This window comes from Mytilus trossulus, chromosome 10, assembly GCF_036588685.1.
Source record: "Mytilus trossulus isolate FHL-02 chromosome 10, PNRI_Mtr1.1.1.hap1, whole genome shotgun sequence".
NCBI lineage: Eukaryota > Metazoa > Mollusca > Bivalvia > Mytilida > Mytilidae > Mytilus > Mytilus trossulus.
Genome location: NC_086382.1, coordinates 33,383,651 through 33,386,530, shown reverse-complemented (window position 1 = coordinate 33,386,530; position 2,880 = coordinate 33,383,651). Strand labels below are relative to the sequence as shown.

The window sequence follows — 2,880 nt, the reverse complement described above, 5'->3', positions numbered from 1 at the left end:
AAGAAAATTTTGGAGTTTGCAATATAACTGATCATTTGATAATTGTCAGCATAAATGGAAATAAAATTACTCTGTAAATGATTTAATCTAGTTTTCAGGACAAATGCAAAGGCCGAAAACTATACATTACATAGCAATGACATCATCATGGTATACCAAATTAAAAATAAACCAGCAAAAATGTATTAAAACTTGATTTTTTTATTATATCTAATATGTCATGCCATCTCATATATCGTATTTTTAATGCTGTTCAGAAGTTAGGTATGTGTTTTTGTTTTGTTTTCTAAACAGAGAGTTATAAACGAGCAAAATATACGATATGTCACTCAAGCCATGTTGGCTGCGCATTAGAGCTCATTGTATTGGCTAATCATTTTCCCAATATGTCCACGAACTATATATTATCAAGTACTGATACTGTGCAGTCTGGCCTATTAGATACATAAAAAATAGGTGCTTTAAAAAAAATGGAACATTGATAGTAAAGGGCTTTTTATTGAATTGATTCTGAGTTTTATCGTGCGATATTCTCTTTACCTTATGTTATTGAACTTATCTAACAAAAACAAATTCAAAACTCAATACAAAAACAAAAACCGAAATAATTTATTAATGAATTTAGATAAAAGGAATTGTTATCTATAATTAGAGGCAAAACCCCAAGAGACATGCGTTATTGAAATAACGGCAGTCCTTCACATTATATTGTAGTCAAGTGAACCATATTTTCAATGAGTGTATTACACAATTAAATAACAAAAGCTTCAATTCATCAGAACTGAGGCTTCAAAATGAAGTAAGTCAAATTATTAAGTTCGATAACAACCTTAAACGTGATCAAGTGCATGCTTTTTTATGTTATTGATATACACAAAGATGGCAAATTAACTATTTGTAGAAATGACAAAGAATTATTTTAGTAATTTTAACAGCGAAGATAAACGTTAAGGCTTCCTTTTTATTCTATGCACCTAGCAATCAACTATTTAAGGCGAACTTATTCGAGTCGTAGACAGCTAAAAAAGAAAATCGTTAGGATTTTCTGCTTATTTTATGCGGCAAAAAATCAACTTTTTAAGGCGAAGCACGAAGTTTGTTGGCCTTCTAATGTGCATGCTTCAAACAAGCAGCCTCGTCAGCAGTTGTTATATTTGTATCAATCGATTTAGAGGTTGCTTGAAGGCAAAGCTATATATTTGTTTATTCTAATGGTAATCTTTAATCTTTTTTATTAATTGTTTCATTGTAGGTCATGTATTAAAAGAAATGGACTTGACGACGTTAATAAAATGTGTAAATAATAACCTTTCAGATCCAAAATTTGAATCACATTTTCTTCACCTTATCACACATGACCGAACAAATGCACCACATTTTGGTAATTCACGGCCGCATGTCAAAACGTTTTTGAGAGTTGGCTATTAGAACCTGTGCAAACAGAGGGTAAACAAATTTCAGAAACTTTTAAAGACAGACTTATAGACATACTACATTTCTAGAATAAAACAATACTGTTTTGTAGTTTTGCTCGTGCTATCACTATTGCGGCAATACTGGCCTTCATCTTGACATCAGACGGCAGCTGCCACAAATCATGTCGAACGAATGCCAGCCTGATGAAAAGTATTCAGTACCAGTTGAAACTTGTGGAAGATAATAATGGAAAGTGTGACTGTAACCAGAGTCCTTCAACTCCGAGTAAGTTTGAATATACAAATATCAAATTCTTAAATCTAAAAAAGGGGACTGCGAGGAGCCGGATTTTTTTTAAATTTCGTACTTTGTTAATAGCCTCCATTATATCAATTCACAGCTCATTTAGAAGGGTCGGGATTGATTAACCGTAAAGACAATTATTTGTGGTTGACCTCTATATTGTGTACTGCCATGAACGTATGTTTTTATATTCAAATCTACATGTACGTAGTTAGCGGAGATCACACTCCTCTGTTCAAAATATTTTTTTACCTTCAATTGAAAAAAGACAAAAAAAAAAAAAAAAAAAAAATGATAAACAATGCATACTCCTAAATTTAGGTATAATCTCTACATGTATTTATTTAACAGACTTACCGTGTAGATTGTTCTGACAATGCTGAATGTAAATGTGATCCTAATTACTATTTTAAATAGGTTCCGGGAAGGTTGGTTTTCAGGTATCTAATTCGGGATATTTGCAGAACATTGATGACGGTGCTATAGTCATATACGAAACAGTAACTACCAACCTCGGTAAAGGATATGATAATTCGATTGGTGTCTTCACTGCACCCGTAGATGGTCTTTATTATTTCACCTGGACAGTTCTTACTCATGCTGGCAAGACTTTCTACACACAATTATTACTGAATGACACGATTGTAGCAAGAAATCATGCTTCGGCTGGAGGGATGTCTTCACACATGCCATCTAGTTAGAGTTGTGTTTTACAAATGAAGAAAAATGACAAAGTATCAGGATTCTTAGTGGAGGAAAATACATGTTTGGAGATAAGTGGTCAACCTTTAGCGGCTTCAAAATCTAAATAAAATGAATTGACCATGAAGAATGACTTATTTCATTTATTTCTTATCTATAATAATTTCAGGAACTGTTATTTCCAACATATTGGAATCCTAGAAAATCCTAGCGGTTTAGATACTTCTGTTAGATTGTTTGAGTTATGATGGTATGGATGAGCTATTTATATTTCAAATTTATACCATTTTAAGCTTGCCTGCCCCAAAGAGTTAAATGAGATTTTGTATTCTCTTGGAGTCAGTCGTCGTTAACTTTTACAAATTTCTTCTGCTATTAAACTACTGGGCCAAATTTAACAAAACTTGGCATAAATCATACTTAAGGTACCTTGTTTTATACAGAATGTGTGCGATGACC

The 2,880-nt window shown here is 32.5% G+C and overlaps 1 protein-coding gene across 1 annotated transcript; it reads left to right on the top strand.

Annotated features, from left to right (window-relative positions):
* The first annotated feature begins 748 nt into the window (after positions 1-748).
* Positions 749-2,537, top strand: LOC134686182 (complement C1q tumor necrosis factor-related protein 3-like). Its single transcript, XM_063545855.1, has 3 exons — positions 749-799; positions 1,526-1,701; positions 2,137-2,537. Exons 1-3 carry the CDS (start codon positions 795-797, stop codon positions 2,418-2,420), a joined length of 465 nt encoding a protein of 154 aa, XP_063401925.1. The 5' UTR covers positions 749-794; the 3' UTR covers positions 2,421-2,537.
* The last annotated feature ends 343 nt before the right edge of the window (positions 2,538-2,880 follow it).